This window comes from Crocodylus siamensis, chromosome 4 (assembly GCF_052110815.1).
Source record: "Crocodylus siamensis isolate JL-2025a chromosome 4, ASM5211081v1, whole genome shotgun sequence".
In the NCBI taxonomy this organism is placed as follows: Eukaryota; Metazoa; Chordata; order Crocodylia; family Crocodylidae; genus Crocodylus; species Crocodylus siamensis.
In genome coordinates, this window is record NC_143398.1 from 209,676,710 (window position 1) to 209,696,569 (window position 19,860).

General features: G+C 42.5%; 1 protein-coding gene across 2 annotated transcripts in view; it reads right to left on the reverse strand.

Annotated features, from left to right (window-relative positions):
* SCN2A (sodium voltage-gated channel alpha subunit 2) overlaps positions 1 to 19,860 on the reverse strand; it is a 99,439-nt gene that overhangs the window by 66,094 nt on the left and 13,485 nt on the right. For both annotated transcript variants that reach the window (XM_090045591.1, XM_090045590.1), the window contains 4 exons: positions 10,448 to 10,511; positions 8,934 to 9,075; positions 8,185 to 8,391; positions 6,035 to 6,325 (listed from right to left, as the gene is read on the reverse strand). In XM_090045591.1, the coding sequence (XP_089901717.1) occupies positions 6,035 to 6,325; positions 8,185 to 8,391; positions 8,934 to 9,075; positions 10,448 to 10,511 (704 nt within the window). The remainder of the gene's footprint in view (positions 1 to 6,034; positions 6,326 to 8,184; positions 8,392 to 8,933; positions 9,076 to 10,447; positions 10,512 to 19,860) is intronic.

Genomic DNA, 19,860 nt, shown 5'->3' on the forward strand with positions numbered 1-19,860 from the left:
TCAAGTGTATTAAACATGCAGTATTAGGTCAATTTTGAGTTGCAAGAAAACACAGACACTGAAGGAAGTGATGTTGTTGATTATGTATTCTTGTTGTTATGCCTAAGAGCTTTAGTAATGGATCAAAACCACTTTGTGCCCCTGCTGCATAACTACAATCTAAATACAAGATACATGAGAACTAACCAATGTGGACCACCAGGACAACAAAAGGACAGTGAAACAATATTGGCCCCTCTACAGGTGCAGGTAAAAGTGCGACAGGATGTAATGCACAAACCACACACTCGCACTTCCTGCCATGCCACACATGGCAAGAGATGTTACTGTGGGATCATGCATTAAGTCCCATCACATCTTAGTGCTGGTGCAGGGGGTGCATGAGGCACCCAGCGGCTGGTTTCCCAGCCACAGGGGCACTGCCTATACATGCAAATTAAAGCTGAATAGATATCAGTTACAAGTTATTTTCCAGCTATAACTTTATGTATGGTTGAACCTTTTTAGGGAATCATAGTTAATTTGAACATGTAGCCAGTCTAATTTTATTGCACAAATAACCAGGTAATTGTATAATAGATATAACATGTAGACAGGGCCCTATTGGCCAGCACACTAGGCAATGGTCTCATTTCACCAGCGGCCTCACCACTGTCAAGTTTTCTTTAGGAATCATGGCAAACGAGAGATTTATGGAGACATTTCAAGAAAAGTGATGTGGCTTTGTGGATTTTTACAGGGAGTTCTTTCTAGCAGGAAGGCAGTGTGGTAGACAACCCAAAGATGCCATTTTGAAATTTTAAGAAGTGAGTTATGGATTCTGGCATGGACCAGTTAGAGGTAGCGGTTAAGAACATAAAAACTGCCATTTACTGGGTTAGACCATAGGTCTATTTTGCCCAGTATTTTATGTCACATGGTGGCAGAGACTGGATGCTGAAAGGGAAAGCGAACTGGGTATGACCAGAGTTTTTTTCCCCACTGTTCCTCTCTTACTTGCAGCCTGCAGTATTTAAGGTCTAAGAAGTTCTGATTCAGAGGCGTTATCCCTAACTCCCATACTCAATAGTTACGAATGCTCCTTTCCTCCAAGAATTTGTACGATCCCTTTTTTCAATCTAGATAAACTGTCATCTTCCACAACATCAGGTTGAATGAATTTCATACTTTAATTACACATGGGGCTCATCTTCACAAGATGCTATCTATGTCACTGTAGCAACAAGTTCCAGCGATGTAGTTGGCAGGTACTAACTGTGATGCCGCCGCTACTACGCAGTAGGGTTAGAAATGACCCATGCACCACTGGGACTGAGCAGTACTGATGGGTATGGCTAAGCAAATGACTGTGCAGTACCAACTGTGCAGTGGAGTACATGTGTAGATTTGTCTACTGTGTGAAAAATAATTTCCTTCTGTTAGTTTCAAACCTACTATCTACTAGTTTAATTTTGTGAGAGAGTAAATAAATCCTTATTTACTTTCTCTTTGCCATTTAATATTTCGTACATCCTTATCATGTCCCCCCTCAAGCATCCCTTTTCTACATTGAATAGGCCTAGCCTTTTTAGTCTTGCCTCATATGGAAGCCCCTCCATAACACTAATCTCCTTGTTGCCTTTCTCTTGACCTTCTTTAGTTTTTCTAGATCCTTTTTTAGATGTGGGGAGCAGAACTGGGCACTGTATTCAAGGTATGGATGTACCATAGATTTATAAAGGGGCATGATGATATTTTCTGTTGTGCTTTCCCTTAATAATCCCTAACATTTTGTTTGTCCTTTCTGATGGCTGCTGAGCACTGAGTTAATGTTTTTAGCAAATTGTCCATAATGACGCCTAGATCTCTTTCCTGTGTGGTAACAACTAATGCAAAGCACATCATACAGTAGGTATAGTTTCGCTATTTTGCCCACGTGCATCACATACGCTTATCTACTTTGAATTGAATCTGCCATTTAGTTGCCCATTCATTCAATTATGGCAGATCCTTCTGTAGTTCCTCACAGTCTGCCTTGGTCTTTACCACTTTGAATAGTTTTGTGTCACTGACAAATTCAGCTACCTTGTCACTCGCCTCCTTTTCCAGAACATTTGTGAATATGTTAAACAGCACTGGTCCCAACACAGATCCCTTGGAGACCCCACTGTTTACTTCTTTTCATCCTGAAAACTGACCATTTATATTCACACTTTGTTTTCTATCTTTGAGTCGATTTCTAATCCACAAGTGGACATCCCCTATAATCCCATGACTACCTTAGTTAAGAGTCTCTGATGAAGTTCTTGTCAAAGAACTGTTGGAAGTCCAAGTATGCTATGTCAAAGGAATTGCCCCAATCCACCCACTTCTTGACACCCTCAAAAAACTCTAGTAGGTTGGTGAGACATGATTACGCTTTGTCAAAGCTGTTGATTCTTCCCCAGCAAGTCATGTTCATCCATGTGCTAAATAATTCTTTTTTATTGTTTCTACCAGTTTTCCAGGAACGGAAGTTAGGTTCACTGGTCTGTAGTACTCCATGTCCCCTCCAGGGCTTTTTTAAAATATGGAGCCACTTGGCAACCCTCCAGTCCTCTGATACCCAGGTTGCTTTTAGTGATAGGCTGGGAGTTCAGCAATTTCCAATCTGAACTCCTTCAGGACCCTAGTATGAATGCAATCATGTCTGGTGACCACCACTGTTTAGTTTATTAATTTCCTCTACAGTCTCATCTACTGAAACTTTAATTTGGGGCAGCTCCACTGACTTGTCCCTAGACAGGAGTGGATCTGGTGATGGAATTTCCCTAACATCTTCCACAGTGAATGCAGATGCAAAGAATGCACTTAATTTTTCAGCAATGGCCCTGCCATCCTTTAGCCTCCCTTTTACACCTTGATCATCCAAAGGCCCAGCTAACGTCAGCAGATCTTTTCTTCTAATGTACTTCAATAAATTTTTATTGTTACCTTTTGTGTCTCTAGCTAGTTTCTCCTCAAAGTCTCTCTTAGCTTGTCTTATTTCAGTTTTGCATTTGCCTTCCTAGTGTTTATACTTTTTTTATTTTCTTCATTAGGATTAGACTTCCACTTTTGAAAGAAGCCTTTTTCTGCACATTACCTCTGCAACTTTACCATTAAATCATGCTGGCTTTCTTTTGGTCTGCTTTCCTTTTTTTTGTTTGTTTTTTTTGTTGTTGTTTTTTGATTTGCAGTATGCATTTGCTTTGTGCCTCCAATATGGTGTTCTTAAGCAGTTCCCAACCTGTCTGAAACTTCCTTACCTCTTCAGGGGGACTCTTTTAACTTCTGCCTAACTAGCCACTTCATTTCAATATAGTCTCTCTTTTTAAAGTTAAAAGCTAGTATGGTAGATTTTTTCCCCTCCTACATGGATGTCAATCCCAGTTGCATTGTGATCACTTGCTGAGCCAGTCAGTAACACTTACCCTTTGCACCAAGTCCTATGCACTGTTTAGGACTAGGTCAAGAATAACTTTTCCTATTGTAGGTTCCAGGACTAGCTACTCCAGGAAGCAATCTTTTATAACATCAAGAAATTGGGTCTGTGCATCCTGGCCTGACGTTAGGTTGACCCAGTCTATTTGTGGATAGATGAAGTACCCATTATTACTCCACTTTCTGCTGTCACTCACCTAGCATTTCTAACTTACTGCTGCTGTCCCTGTCTGGGGGTTGACTGTATATTCCTAGACATACTTTTTTTTCTATTGAAACCCTGAACCCAGGATTTCTATACACAAAGATATTCTCCAATACCTCAATACCTCTCTTATCAGTTGAAAAATCTAACCTTTTTGTTTTAGTGCAGTCTTTGATGTTGAGTGCCGCTCCTATACCAGTATGCCGGCTCTATCATTCCTGTTTAATTTGTACCTATTACAGCATCCCATTGATTTTCCTCATTCCACCATGTTTCAGAGATACTTATTATGTCAATATCATTATTTACTACTAAGCATTCAAGTTCCCTCACCTTTGATGTTACACTTCCAACATTAGTATAAAAGCATGTGTACTTTTTATTGCTGCCTGGTTGGTTTCTATATGACCTTTTATTCATTAGGGCTAGGGACAGAAGTTGCAGATAAACCAGTTTAAGTGATCAGGAGTAGGTTTAAACCTGTAACAGAACAGAAGTTCAGTGCACTTAAACAGCTTTCAAAATGGCCAAAACTGGTTTAAGATAAACCTGGCTGAATGTAGTATCAGGCTTCACTGATTTAGGTCAAACCGGTTTACTGAACTTCTGTCCCAGATTCCCTCCAAGTTCAAGTTAACTCAGTTCCCCAGCATCCCAGGATTCTTGGCAGCCCTGGATTGTGCTGTCTGCTCCAGGGGACCAGGGTGTGCTCTACCCCTCTGTTCCCTAGCTAGAGCACTATCACTCTTCTGGCTGGTTGAGAGGGTGGGGGAAGCCCTCACTTGCCCAGCACCAGGCCCCCAGCCAGGTGCTACCCAGCATGAAGGTGGGAAAGCCTGAAGCAGGGGCTTTACTCTGCCTGTCCAGAGCTGGAAGCCAGGCTGCAGTCCCTGAGCCATGCCCCCTCCTCAGTCTCCAGGCCAGCTGAGGAGGGAATGGGGGGAAAATCCACTCCCCGCCTGCCCAGCTGGCACTGGACCCAAACCAGCTGCAGTCCAGTGTGGGGGGAGGAGGAGAAAGGCGGGGAACCCCACAGCAGGGGCTTGACTCCACTGCCCAGAGCCAGGAGCTGGGCTGGAGTCCCCCGAGCTACACCCACTTCTCAGCCTCTGGGCTGATGGAGGAGGGAGCATGGCGGGGGGACTGCAAACTGGTTCCTGGCTCCCAGCTCCCTACTCCAGGCAGGGGATATCAAGCCTCCATTGTGGGCTTGCCTTCCCCCCACTGCACCGGGAGGCACCTGGCTGTGGGTCCAGTGCCAGACCAGAGGGGTGGGTTTCTTCCCTCACCCTCTCCTCAGCTGGCCTGGAGGCTGAGGAGGAGGCTTGCCTTGGGGACTCCAGCCTGGTTCTGGGTGGGCGGACTTAAGCCCCCACTGCAGGCTTCCCTACCCCCACCCTGGGCAACACCCAGACGGGGTCTGGTGCTGAAGAAGGAGTGGGAGGTGGGTTCCCCAAGCCCTAAAGTCTAATATTAATTCTGGAAACAGGACAGGGGAATCCCCTATCTGCACCAGAGGCCGGGCTGAGGGGACCCTGCCAGGGACGGGGAACCCACTTTGAGACTAGGGAACCTGGCCAGCCGCCAGCTGGAGGGGCTGTTTTCCCCTGAGGGGGACCACAAGTGTTTGTGGGGAGTGTGCTGGGTGAGCCAATCAAGGATGAGCCCTGCTTAGTGGTATTTGTGTGCTTTTGGCAGCGGCCAGCAGGCTGGGAGGCATGCTTTATTGCACCGTGGCTACTGGTATGGGCCACTGCAGTGGTCTGGCTGCCTTTCTGGTTTCAAAAATGAACATGAGTTCACTTGCTTATTGGTTTGATCTATGCAGTTTAGAGAAACCTGGAAAAATTAAAAAGATTTATCCTGGGGCTTTTTGACTCTCTATACTTAGCCTAAAGGTATTTGCTTGTGCACTAATTGTGAATTAGATGTGATAAGTAGAGTGATGTAGATTAGGAAGGGCTAGAAGGTGAATATAAATAACTTACAATTGGTGCAATAAGGAAAAGGGAACCAGTGGGGAGATGCACAGAGAATACTGATATGATAAAAGCTGCAGGCTATAAAAGAACTCCGTTGCAGCATTGTAAATAGATATGATGGGCAAAACTAAATCTAAGGAAGAAATGTATGAAAAATGACATATTTTTTCACCATGTGGGTTCATTTTTTGATTTTTAATGAAAACAAAGTCCCTCATATTCTAACCAAATAATCTGTCAATTCAAGTATTTAAACTAGATTGGTTCCTAAACCTTTGTAATGGTTTCTGTGGCACCTTCTGCAAGAATAAGGATATTAATTTTAGTAGCTTACTTTACAGCAGTTTCCATGACAAACAGCTTATGATGCAATACATACTGAATTTAACTGATACTTTCACTGTACCTGGTGGGGAGAAGAGAACCTCTTTTCGTATGTCAATCTGTTGCCTTCAATAGAAAATCGGAAGCCTTTCCTTCTGATACTGTCTTCTGATTCAGATTTGTGAAATTCTTCCTCATCCTTCCCCTCTCCTTCAGATTGCTCCTTCTGCTTTTTTTTCTTTCTTCTGTTCCTCCTCTCTTTAGCGCTCTTTGAACTCAACTTTGATGCTTCAGAAGAACTTTCAGAAAATCCAGCTATGCCACCTACTCCGCTGAATTCTCTTGAATCGGCTGCTGCCGCCACTGCTGCTGCCTGCGTGTCACAAGGTTACATGCAATTAAAATCTATACCACTAACCCTTTTTAAACGTACTATTATTTCAAGCTGCTTTTTTGTTGGTAGTGGATTCAAAAAGAAAGTACTGAACCCACCTCACTGAGTCTAGCATAGTGATTCTTAATAAGTGTGTTGAGGATCTTTTGAAAATTGCTTTGAGGTATGAGGACATAAACAGGTGTGAGGGTTAAGTGAGGGTTAAGTGCTTCCCTCCCACTACCCCAGCCCTCTCCAAGGAGATAAGCACTGTTAATGAATACATTCGTTTTTGAAATAGGGTGCTGCTCAGTTCACAAAAGTTACTGATCATTGCCTGGAGGCTAAGAAGATTGAGAACCATTGGTCTAACAAACTGAAGAAAGTATCATTCAGACAAAGTGCCAAGAACAGTAATTTACCAGCAGCCCATAGTCAGTTATGGTTCACCTGAGCCACAGAATAGCCACTGGTCCAGTTTCTTTGGTCAATGGCACACAAGGGAATGCTATGACTAGTGTTCACATCCAGCTACCTCTGACTCTCCAGGCAAGCTGATCAGGTTCCTATTTCTAACTGGGCTTGACAGGGGCTCCCTTTCATACAAGTCTGGGGTAAGATTTAAAGTTAGGCCTATAGAACAACAGGAAGAAGTCTTAAACACTTCGCCATCAGAGCCCTTTAATACATTATAATACAAACAAATCTGATATTCTACCCCTCAACTGGACATGGACAGGGAATAGGGTGGTTTCAAGAGAAAATTAGAAGGGCAGTTCAAGAGAAAATTACCCTTGTTGAAGCAACAAGAAAGTAATCATCTTTTTATTGGATCAAAGAAACATTGAAGTTTTTGGAAACCGTTTTCCTTCTGTAACTATCTGAACCAACATAATATTTCTGAAAGTTCACATAAAATGGGCATGTTTAATACAAGACAAAAAGTATTCTGAGTAACAGGAAATAATATTTCCAAAATTAGGTTTTGTTAGGGTCTATATGCAATTCTGGATAGTCTCCAACCCATTTGGGGACTAGTATAATACCCGATAGTATCATCATCACAGTACGTGGCCTTACAAGGATTGAGTTAACCTTTCCATAGCTTTTCATAGCAACCCCAGTGCTTTTCAACGCTTTGTGGAGCATTTGATAAAATACTGGGTTTTTATAGGGTGCAGTCATCACCAATGGTTGCTTGAAGGCATAGTTCAGCTTTGTCTTTAGCAGGCCACATACTTAGAAGACAGAGTTTAACTTCAGCTTTAGCTAACATCTGGCCAGGTGGACAGTGTCAGACAATCAACTAGGCCACTAAAAGCCAGAGGGACTTAAAAAAAAGGGGGGAAAGATGCTTCAATGTATGAAACAAACATGATACAACATTGTGAGGGGAGTGCTGTTCATAAGTTCACTTGTTATTACATTTCTTTTAGGTCTGGAACTCTAATCTAGTTTTATGTCCCAACTGGGAGATGGCATGGGTGAAAAGATGAAGGGGTAAAGAGAGCCAAATGTTCCCATTTTCACAGCAAAATATCTGTTCTGAGTTGCATATGGGTAAATAATGAGAAATCATTTATGTGTATGTCATTCATGTAGCAGAACCATCAGTTTCCATTGCTCTACCTGAGTCACTCTTTAATAGATGTGTCACTAATCAACAGCTTCAGTGGAGCCTGTAGTATAAGAGGTGGAGGAGAGGACAAGATTCCTCCATTGCTCACCACTGAGCTAAGGGACTGTTTGTACAAAGGGAGTACTTACTACTGTGAAAGGCAGGCTTATTCTCATATGCAGCTATGTAACAACAGGGCACAGTCCTGTATTACAGGAGCAATTTTCCCTTACAAAACTACCTGAGCTTCTTCCTGTTGCTTTTTCAGCTGTTCAAGCATCTGTTGAAATTCTGCTTCTTTCTGTTCTGCTTCTTCCATGGTTGCTTGGTTCTGTTCTTCATAAGCCATGGCAACAACAGCCAGGATTAAGTTAATCAGGTAGAAAGAGCCCAAGAAAATCACCAGCACGAAAAATATCATGTATGTTTTGCCAGCAGCTCGTAATGTCTAAGGCGGGAAAAATGACATTAGCAGCTTTTTAATGATACTCTATATTACCTATCTCTATAGCACATTTGAAAAAAAAAATCAAAATAGCTACTACAGTAAAAGCTCCTGTCCCTTTCACACTTAGGATCATCCATATCCATGTAAGTTAATGACAGGATTTGATCCTTGACAAGGCAGCATGTCAAATGTATAGGAAATGAGATTGGGCATCTGACCTGACTCTGGTATATTCTTATTCTGTGTGAGTCATGAAGTCCACAAATCTGGGCTCATTTATTTCTCTACACAGTGGAGAAAATAATTCTTGCCCACCTTTATGAAACAGATTTATTGTTATTATTAATAAAAATTAATATTTCTGTAGCCTTGAGGAACATCAGTCATGGCCAAGAGCCCCATTGTTCTAAGCAGTGTACAAAAAGAAACAAAAAGATGCCTCCTGTTCCAAAGTTCTTTGGGAGATATGGATAAAATCACTGTGTAAGTGCTATGTCTATGTAGTAGAGATGTTGATGACATTTATTTGAATAGGACCTCACCAGCTGATACAGATTCTCCCAAAAGTCCTGAGTCATCAGTCGAAACAATGACAAGAATGCCCAGCTGAACGTATCAAAGCTTGTATAGCCATAATTGGGGTTTCTACCAGCTTTCACACATATATAACCTTCTGGACATTGACTACAAAAGAAGAAGAAATGTTATTTTTAACGGCTACCTAAAATAAATATATATTGCTAGCACTTCACAAAAAAGTTCAGGAGTCAAGTTGCCAATACTTGGTCATTTAAACATAATAACATTATCAACTAAAATTTTTATCTTTAAAACAACTCAAGGAGGACTGCTGATAGATTAAGATGATGATACAGTTTATTTACTTTCAAATTTTCCTTCTTTACTTAACAGCATTTCAATACCTAAATAATAAAATGAATTAAAATCTATCCCCGGAATAGGCAACCTCTGGCATGGGTGCCAGAGTGTGGAGATTTGGCCTGATTCAGTGGCTGAATCTCCAAATCTGCATCGAATCAGGAGACCCTTTAACCTCTCCAAATTGAATCAGATGCTTCGAATCAATTCAGAGAGATTTGGAAAGATTTGTGAATTTGGACATAGACACAGCTTCGAATGTTTTTTCTACATACCTCAAGGTACCAGGTGGCTTGTCAATGCTGAGATGGTGAGGCAGATAGAGCATCCCACAGGAGTGCAGGAGGGGCTCCTTTGTGCACTCAGCAGCAGACCCAGAAGTGGACCAGAAGCACTTCCAGTCCACTTCTGGGTCTGCCAGGGAGCGCACCAAGGGAGGTCCCCTGGTGCCCCCTGGCTCAGCAACTGGTGAATCCTGGGTCTGAGGGGGCACCCAGGGTCCCCCTGTGGCTGATTGCTGAGCTGGGGGGGCATGGGGAAAGCTCCCCAGCATCCTCCCCGGCAGACCTGGAAGTGGACTGAAAGTACTTCTGCAGCTGATAGTGGAAGTACTTCTGCTCCACTTCTGGGTTCATTGCTGAGCATGCATGAGGGCCCCCGCACTCCTGTGGGAAGCTCCATCCCATCCAGTATCACAGCATTCACAAGCTGCACCTGGTACCTAGAGGTATGTAGAAAAAACATTTAAAGCTGTGTCAATGGTTGAATCGCTGATTCTCTGAATCAGCATTGAATCTTCAGATGTGGATTTGGCCAAATAGAATCAGGGACAGTGATCTGAATCAACAAACCAAATCACTGTCCCTGATTCAGGCTGAATCCAAATCCGAACCAAACATGGCCCATTTCACACATCCCTAATCTTTAGCTTTCTAAATAAGCATAACATATTTAGCTAATACAACTGAAAATTCAAACAATGTGAATGTTGATATTCATACATTAAATATTCAGATAAAAGACATCCGCACTCCAAACCATGGGGATTTGAAACAACACAGTATGCTAGATACTGAAATATCAAGAACAACTCAAGAACTTGAACTGTTCTATGTTGAAGATTTATATATAACAATTTTTATGATGGAAAATGGTCCATTAGAATTTACTGTCTTACCCTGCATCTGAGCCATTGCCGCACAGCAGAGCATCATTTTGCCCTTCCAAAAAGTAAAAATGACCTGTTTAAGAAGAGAAAGCGAAAAGAGTTATCTGAATGCACTGAAAAAGTGTCCTTAAACAATAAAGTTATTTAAATCTAAATGAAAGCTACAGAGTAATAAAACCTTTGGTATTTTAAAGAAAACAAATGTGACCACAAAACAAAAATCACAAATATAATTACAGTGGAAAAATTAATTAGAAATAAAGAAAGGAATGTATATACTACAAGCAAAAGATTTTCTATTAGGCCTAACAGCTAGTTTTACTTAGAGAAACAGAAAAGCAGTAGTACATTAGAACCTCATTAAATCACACAAATGATCAAGAGATAATAGGGTTACCAAATCTGTCAATTTTGAAAATAATGGAATAAACACTGAGAAAAAACAAGAAAGCTGAATCAATAAAGAAATGTCTTCATACATTCCCATTGATGGCATTTCATGTTCTTTATTTAAAATATTTCATAGCAACCTATTTTCTTCAACAGCAAAATAAAAGTAATGGAATCTTAGCAACATGAAAACTCAAATATCAGGCTGCTATTAACTCTTGATTCTGAGTTTGTGTGTATGTGTGTAGGACAGAATTACTGAGCTAAATTTTAATGTGCTAAACAAAGTTTTGATACTGGATAACTAACAGACGAGATGCTTATTGTGCAGCAGCTCATTACTACTGCACTGTAGCATTGCCGGGCACAAACCATGATGTGACACTATTGCATAGTAGTAATGAGCTACTACACAATAAGCATCACTAGGCAACTGGGCCAGGAAGCTATTGTGTAGTAGCATCAGTTACTGTGCAATCATTTAGTCCTTGAGTATGCAAGTACTAAATGACTGATCAGTAACAACTGCACGGTGGGCATCTCATGCCCACAATAATGTTAAAACCCAGAATAAATAAAATTTCCAAATTATTTTTAATCACAATCACAAATGTGTTCAGTCCTTTAAAATGCATACTAGTGAAATAACCCACTATTGAATGGCTTGGTTATGTAACCTTTATTCATACTGATAAGCACTTACTTGTACAAATGGTTTCTTCACTAGGGGAAGAAATTACACATGAACTGGTATAAATAGTTGGAAACCAAATAACACAACAAGGCTAGAGAGAGCCAAAAAGCCTGAGGGTGAATCGATTCAATCATCAGAGGTTAATCTAAGCTGTGTAGATTGAACCTATAAGCAAGGGAACAGATATTCACTTTTGCTTCCAGAAATGCAGCCACATGCCTCCAGTGGCTTAGGTCAGAAGCTAGAGGGTGCTAGAGCACACCTCCCTGCTTGGCTGGAGCAGACAGCTTGGGCCAAGGCTAGCTCACCCATCCCACCTTGCAAGGGAGGTGCAAAGCATCCTGGGATTCTGGGGAACTATGAGTTAACTTAAATCTGGACGGGATCTGGGACAGAAGTTCAATAAATTATTTTACCTAAATCAATTAAATCTGATAGATACTACATCCATCCAGGTTTATCTTAAACTGGTTTAGGCTATTTTGAAAGCAGTTTGTGTGCACTGAACTTTGATGTGTTACAGATTTGAACTGTTTTCTGATCACTTATACCAGTGTATGTGCAATTTCTGTCCCTAGCCCAGAAGTTCAGTGCTCATAAAGTGTTTTCAAAATGGCTGAAACTGGTTTAAGATAAACTGGGATGGATGTAGTATCAGATTTCACTGATTTAGGTTAAATTGTTTTATTGAACTTCTCTTCCAGATCCCCTCCAAATACAAGCTAACTCACAGTCCCCCAGCATCCCAGGATGCTTTGCACCTCCCCTACACTCCCCCCACCCATGGGGTGGGTAGGCTAGCTTTGGCCCAAGCTGCCTCCTCCAGCAGAGCAGGGAGGTGTGGTCTAGCACCTCCCAGCTTCTGGCCTGGGACACTGCAGGCATGTGGCTGAATTTCCAGAATCAAAAGTGAATGTTTGTTCACTTGCTTTTTGGTTCTATTTGTGCATCTTAGACAAACCAGCAAAGATTGAACTGATTCGGCCGTGGGCTTTTTGACTATCTGTACTTATCCCTTGTCACCAATGGGATTACTAGGTACATAAGTGCTTATTAATATGAGTAAGGATTGCATAGTCTAGATTAAGAGGAAATTCTCATCCAGGTGGAGAACTATACATTGAAATTTCTAATGGAAGCAAAGGAGATTAAAATGCATTATTTGAAGTCAGCAGAGTTTCAATATTGTCCTAGGGCTGCCAGGTGTAACAAGAAGGGTGATTATCTAGATGTGTAAAGAAAAACAAAGTATCTGTTCTTTGTAGACAGTTAGGTATAAAGTTGCATTGCCTGTGTGCTTCATACCAGAGGAATAGAAACTGGACACTTTTGTCTCACAGAATCTGCATTTTGCAGAAGAAGGATATGCCAAGACATCATCTGCTTTGGCCACAAGGGGTATACACTAGGGCTGTGCAAAATTTCAGCAGCCATTTCATTTAGTTTTGGATTTGGACATTTTGGCAGCTGAAACACCAAATCTGAAATGAAATACAAGGCTCTGAAACAGCTCTGAAATTAAACAGATCCATCTGAAACTTTTCATAAATGTTTCATAAATGTTTAGGATGTTCGGGCTATTTCAGAAGCAGGCTTGCAGGGAAAAACTAAGAAGAGGGACAGGGAGATGGGGGGAAGGATTGATCCAATATTGATGTCTGTAGCTGGCGACTGAAAGCGATCTGTCCCTGAGATCCCTTCCAACCCCAGTGGTCTGGGGAGGAACAGATAAGCACCATAAAAAGCTGTTTGTGAACTGCTCTCTCTGCCATTTTGCAGCTGTGTCTGTGTAGCAGCAAGAGCATCAGCAGAGAGTAGCACCTGTAAGCTTGCAGCTTGGTAGTGCCTTCCTACCAAGTTGTAGCCAATCCTTTCCTATTTCCACTTACTACCCTCCCTATTGTTATCCCTTGCAACTCTTTCTTCCCCCAAAATCCTGTTATTTGTTCTTATTTCCCCACCCCTCCAAACAAAATAAAAACAGTGCTTTGCCTGGCAGTGTCTCATTTCTGTGCATTGCAGGAAAGCACTACACCTACATTACACATACACTCACACAGGCACACATTTTTTTCTAGCACATGAAATGTGAAGCATGCTGGAAAGGCAGATGCCAGGCCTTCTGGTAGAAGACCCAGAGGGGGCACAGGGAGAGCTGTGAGTTCCCCATCCCCCAAACTTAGATGCACCCTCTTTCCTAGCACTAGCAGGCATAAGGTTTCTGGTGCTAGTGGCAGCAAGGAGGTGGCACCAGTGTCTGCATCTGCACCCCCTCCAATAACACCACCCATAATAATAACCCCCAGCATCACCAGCATGACAAGCAGCACTAGTATGACAGTCTCCTCCACCCCCATTTCAGTTTCCAGGCTAAGCCTTTCAGTGCCTGAGGAGGAGCTGGATGTGGGAGCAAGAGACCTGAGTGCCCTTGCAAAAGAAATTCTGGGGACCAAGGTAGAATCTGAGTTTTTGCTTCACTCCCCTTCTAGTTCCCCTAGAGTCAGATCTTCTTCCCTGAAAGGCAGTTCAAAGGAGCTTGACACTGAGGTTGTAGAAGCAAGTGACTCAGCTGAGTCAGCTCCTCTTATTGTTGTGCCTCTTCCTGCTAAGAAGGGGGATCAGGCAGGATCCACACCCACACCCCAGAAGTGAGGGGGTAATGTGGTGTGGGATCATTTTGAGGTGGCAGATGATCCCACTTATGCTATCTGCCTGCATTGCCAATGCAAGACCAGCTGAGGCAAGGAGGTGAACCACTTCAGCACCACGAGGATGCTGATGCATCTCAGGAGGCACTGCCCCCTTGTTCCTCCTCACCCTGTACCAGTAGGAGTGTGCCCAAAAAGAAGCCCCACTCTAGCTCCCAAGCCCCTACCCCAAAGAAGCAGAGGCAGTCCACCCTGGAACAGTCTAAATCCAATGTCTATATTGAGTCCATGCATTTCTATACCTAGGAGGTTGATGAAGTGAAGTTCATATGCCCAACTGTAAGAAGTGGTTTGTAAATTCCCTTTGAGGATCAGGACTGAGAGACTGGAGACAGAGTGGTTTTCTTGTGAGAAATGTGCCCCAACAGGTAGTTGGGTATTCTTGTCTTTAATAGATTCTGGTGTGCAGTCTGTGGGGATACTGGAGATATGTTAGCAGGTTTTGCATTTCTTGTCATGGCATGGCCTGTATCCACTGGGTGTGTTCTGGGCTGTAGGAAGTTGGCTTCTGGTGATGAGGTTAATGAGGTTCAGTGCTTGTTTGAATTTACAAACCATTTTTCACAGACAGGCCTATGAACTTCACTTCATCAACCTCCTAGATACAGAAACACATGGACTCAATATAGACATTGGATTTATGACATACTACAACCTGCCTGACATCTGACTCCCCAAGTAGTAGGTACCTCCCCACTTTTACCTGCTACATCCCCCTTCCACCATGAATGCCACATGTCCCCAAAGGCTAGAGGGAGTGGCACAGAGACCACCCTCAGGTGGTGGTGATGGTTGTGTTGACAGCGGGGGTATGGTGGCAGTGAGTGGGGAGCTCCCGCGGCAGGGGTGCAGGGTGGTAAGCACCGACCAGTGGTTGCTGACCACCCACAGACACTGCCGGCAGAGTCGGTGGTGACAAGTGGCGATCAGAGAGTGCCCACAGATGCTGCCGGTGGTATCAGTGACAAGGAGGTAGGTGGTGAGTGGCGATCACCCGCAGGCACTGCTGCCAGTGTCATGGCACTTTTTGCAGAGGATGCACCACCAAGCACCCCCTATGCATTGCCAATGCCTTCCACCCCTTCCCCCCTCATCCTGTCTCTTACCCCTGACACCTCAATTTACATTTTCATTGACTGGCTTTCTTTCCTGCATTGCATGCAAACCTCTGGCTTCCTTACTATTCCTTCCATCCAAGAAAAGCACACACAACAACTGCAGATGCTTCCTCAGCCTGACGAAGGGTTTTTAAACCTGAAAGCATGCAAAGAAGAATATCTCCAACCACTCAGTTGGTCTAATAAAGGATATCAGATTGACCCTTGTCTGGGCTATGTCCTTAGACCAACATGTCTACAACCTACACCCCTTAACACACACAAATGACATGAGTTTTGCTTTCAACAGTTTGAGGTGCAGTTTCATAGAAACCCCTGCACCACTGTCTGAAACTGGCAGGCCTCGTACCCACACGAGGGGCTATGTACGTGGCAGGACAAGTGCCAATGAGGGTGGCCATTTAATGCCCCACTCTCAGAGCTGGAGGCAGCAGTTTAGTTTCTCACCAGCCAGCAGGGGAAGAACATCTCCCTGCTGAGCTCCTGTGCCAGGAAGAACTTGGAGGTATAAGGGCTAGGGCTACATCAGGAGGAGGAGGCTCCACATCATCCATGACCTAAAACTGCACCCTGCCAGCTTAGGGAGGCCTGGCTGGAACTGCCGGTGGTACGGCAGCCTCAGGAAATGCCAGGCCTACGAACCTCCCTGATGAAAGGTGGATAGAAGAAACCTGATAACCTCCAGCCACTGCATAGTCCTGGCTGGAAAAGCCCAGATCTGTAAGATCTCTGAGAAGCCTTATGGGTTGCAGTGGAGTTGTGAGGGTGAGAACAGGGGCTACCATCCCTGCAATTTTTATCCCACTGCACCTTAACAAATACATCAAATCACACGCCACGAGTGTTGCTTTTAGCAGTTTGAGGTGCAATTTCCCAGAAACCCCCAGACCTATCTCCTTGAAACCTTGCAGTTGTCATGGCCTCAGAAGGGTCTACCATCTGTGCAATTTTCATTCAGCTCTGCCTACACACACACAAGTGACATGAGTTTTGCTTTGAACAGTTTGAGGTGCAGTTTCACAGAAACCTCTGCACCTATTTCCTTGAAACTTGGTGGACTTCATGGTCTCAGAAGGGGCTAGCAGCAGCCCTGTTAGTTTCATCTGAATCAGGCAAGAAATGACAAAGTTTTAGTCAGTCAAAATTCTAAAATAGTTTTGAAACAGTTTTGGCTGAAACAAAATGGGACAGTGATCCAAAACACCAAAATGAATCACTGTCCCTCTGAAATGCCAAATCGGAACCAAAATGAAACAGAGCCATTTCACACAGCCCTACAAAACACCAAAACAAATCACTGTCCCTCTGAAACACTGAATCCAAAATGAAACACAGTAATTTCACACAGCCCTAGTAGACACAGGGTTTATTGTTTCAGAAACAAATGATGGCTCTTAAGCAACATAGTGGACTAAGAGGGTATGCCTCATCTTAAAATGCCAATGACAGTAAGCATAGTTTGGATATACAGAAGAAACTCACTTTTCTATGAAGAAATGACTACAGAAGTGCTCAGCTTCTGGCTTAATAGCATTATAATACCACTGAACACGCTAGGAGTGCTGTTGTAAAAACAGATCCCACCTCATCAGCTGAAAAAATTCAATATAGGCACTTGGTGGTATGCACTGAGGATGTGCCCAGTGATTTTCTCAGGCTCATGCATGCTTACTGGGCATGTTCCAAGTGTCATTGTGGTAGCAACTACATTTTTTTAGAATTTGGTATGAATGGTCAAGAAAGTACATTTTCATTTACATTTTCATGGCAGCACTCCCTAGCACAGTCAGAGGTACTGCAGGCATGCCCATTGTGGATAAGGGATTAGCTAAAGATCAATCTTAAAAAATGAAGATGTATTCTTATCCCCGATCAGTTTCCTCTCTTTTCTTTAAGTGGAACTATTTACTTTAACTTTGTTGTTCAAAAGTCTTCCTGCAATGGGGAATCTCCACCAAATGTAGAACTGGCACAACTCTTGCTACAGATGGCATGTCAAGGCAGGTAGGGGAAGTGGCTAGAGTGAGATGTGCTCTGGCTATCACCAGAAAACAGATGGTCACTTGGGGACCACTGCCAGCTGGCATGTGATTGGTCACCTAGGGGCCAGGGCTGAGCAGAGAATCAAGAAATTGCAGCCAGCCCTTGACTGTGTTTCTAGACTGCTACAAGCAGCATAAGCTGGACACAGCAGAAAATCTGGCCCAATATAAAAGAGGGACTATAAGCAGAATGTCTGTTCCTACGATCCATTGTAAGAGACCATCTAATAGCTATGTTTAGACAGGAAAGGGCTACAGTGATATGGGTCCTAGCCAAATTCAGGATTCAGAAGACCTGTATTCACTTCCGTGCTCCAAAGGAAATTTTCTCTGGGACCTCACACAAGTTAATCAGGGCCAAATTTTAATACATACTGGGCATGTCTACATGAGATGCTACTGTGCAGTAAGAAAGAGCGGTAGCCCACATTGGCGGGCACTAACCATGAGGCAATGCTACCACATAGTAATAATGAGCTACTGCATAGTAGCTCATAACTACTGTGAAGTAGTGTCTGAAAAAAACCATGTGCAGATGTTACTGTGAAGTAATGCTGGTTACTGCGCAGTCATTTAGTACTCAGTTATAACTGCGCAGTCTGCTACTCATGTAGATACAGCCACTAAGAGGTACAGATAGGAACCTAGTGATACTTTCAAAAGCATGTAGCTCCTATTGATTTCAGTGTAGATGAGTTCCCCACCTATTAAATGGGGATAAAAAAAGGATAAAGGGGGACTTAGGGAACTATAGATGAATAAACCTAACTGTGATCCTTGAATACACTCTGGAACAAATTAGTGAACATCCACTATGTAAGGACCTAGAAGATAATAAGGTGATTAAAAAACAGCTAACACAGGTTTGTTACAAACAGAGCACGCCGAATAAATATTCTTTCTTTGCCAGGGTTACTGACCTAGTGGAACAAAGGGAAAGAGTAGATGTGATCCATCTTGATATAGACATGGCATTTTTATGAGGGACCTTAGGGAATACGGCCTAAAGTATAATCATTATTGGGAGGATGTACAACTGGTTGAAAAACCATTCTCAGGAAGTAGTGCTCAATCCCATGTCAAAATGGGATAGAATCTCAAGTGGGAATGTATTGGGCTTGTTTCTATTCAATATTTTCCCAAATGACTTGGAAGATGAAGCAGAGCATATTTACAAAATGTGCAGAAGACACCACACTGGGAAAGATTATGAGCACTCTGGAGAGAGCAATATCAGAATTCAAAATAATGTTGAAAAATTGAAGAGATGTGTATACATCAACACGACGAAATTCAATACAGGAAAACTGAAAGTAATAAACTGAGGAAGGAAGAATCACAGGCATAATTATAAATGGAGGATAACTGGTTAGTCAGCAATACTGCATAAAGAATTTGGGGGTGACGCTCTTGCCACAAAAAAAAGAAAATGTCACACTAGAAATACTGTATGTAAGAGATATGAAGTAATTTTCCTGCTCTACTTGGCACTGGTGAGACCTCAGCTGGAGTACCATGCCAATTTAGGCCACCATGCTTGGAAAGACTCCAGAGAAAAGCAATCAAAAATGGAAGTTCAAAAAACATGACCCGTAAGAAAACATTAAAAGAACTGAGTTTGGGTAATGTAAAAAAAAAAGAAGACTAAGCAAGGGAGGGGAGGAACATGATAAATCTTTAAGTGTTTATAAAGCGGATCCTGCGAAGTGGATGATAATGAATTATTTTCCGTGACTACTGCAGCTAGGAGAAGTATTCAGCTTAATTTTCAGCAAAGAATAGTTAGCTTGGATACTAGGAAAACCTTGCTAATTCAAAGGGTGGACAAACATGAGAGCAGCATACATCAGGATGCCAAGACTTTCCTCTACTGGAGGTTTTTAAGAAGCTATTAGACAAATTTATGTAAGGGATGCTGCTGCTTCAAATATATTAAAAGGCTTTGAAGCACTCAGTTCCAGTTCCACAAAGACACTTATACACCTGCCTAGATGTCTAACTTCCAGTGAAAATCAATGGCAGACAGGTACCTTATGGGAGTTAGGTACCAAAAGATACCTCCCAGTCTGAGCCTCAGTTATTTTACTGATGGAGGCTGTAAAATACCTGAGGTAAGATCTAATTACTAAGTAAATTAAGACATTAAACATAATGCAAAATGTAACATTATGAAAATGAGCTACTACCTTGACAGTAAACAAACTGATGAGAACAAAATGAGTACTGCTTCTAATGGCAATAAGGGACAAAGATTTTCAGAGTTGTTCTACACTGCTTTTTTTTTCTTTAGCTTTTTAACATAACAGTTAATGGCCTTGGCCAGTTGCTTGATAAAGGCAAATACATCACATCATTTTCACTGTAAGTCATTCTATAAACGATAAAGTACTAAGGACATTGATGTGTTAGGCCTTCTGTTTATTTACAAATCAGTAACAAACGAATACTTGTGTAATAGACAAACATTTCC